This window comes from Antrostomus carolinensis, unplaced genomic scaffold (assembly GCF_000700745.2).
Source record: "Antrostomus carolinensis isolate BGI_N321 unplaced genomic scaffold, ASM70074v2 scaffold39873, whole genome shotgun sequence".
NCBI lineage: Eukaryota > Metazoa > Chordata > Aves > Caprimulgiformes > Caprimulgidae > Antrostomus > Antrostomus carolinensis.
Window position 1 is genome coordinate 1,145 of NW_010305169.1, and position 285 is coordinate 1,429.

The following is a 285-nucleotide window of genomic DNA, read 5'->3' on the forward strand; positions in this document are numbered from 1 at the left end:
TCGGGGCCCCCCGGGACCCCCCGCGGTTGTCCCTGCCCGGTGACATCGTCCCCCCCAGGAGGTGTCACCTTGATGAAGGCGTAGCCGGCGCCGTTGTCGGTGATGGTGAGGCCCAAGGCCTCCTCTGACTTGAGGACCTGGACCTCCTTGCGCTGGCCCTTGGTGTGGGCGAAGATGAAGTCCTCCAGGCCGATCTGCCCCCCCAGCAGCTTCTCCATGTCCACCTTGTGCGTGTTCAGGGTGCAGAACAGCACCTGGGGGACGGGGGGGACCCTGTCAGGGGGT

At 67.4% G+C, this 285-nt stretch overlaps 1 protein-coding gene across 1 annotated transcript in view; it reads right to left on the minus strand.

Moving 5' to 3' along the window:
* Positions 1-266, minus strand: part of LOC104522420 (PDZ domain-containing protein GIPC1) — a gene marked incomplete at both ends in the record, with an annotated part of 1,366 nt that extends 1,100 nt beyond the window's left edge. The window contains one exon of the mRNA XM_010164708.1: positions 69-266. Within this exon, the coding sequence (XP_010163010.1) occupies positions 69-266 (198 nt within the window). The remainder of the gene's footprint in view (positions 1-68) is intronic.
* Between the last annotated feature and the right edge of the window lie 19 nt (positions 267-285).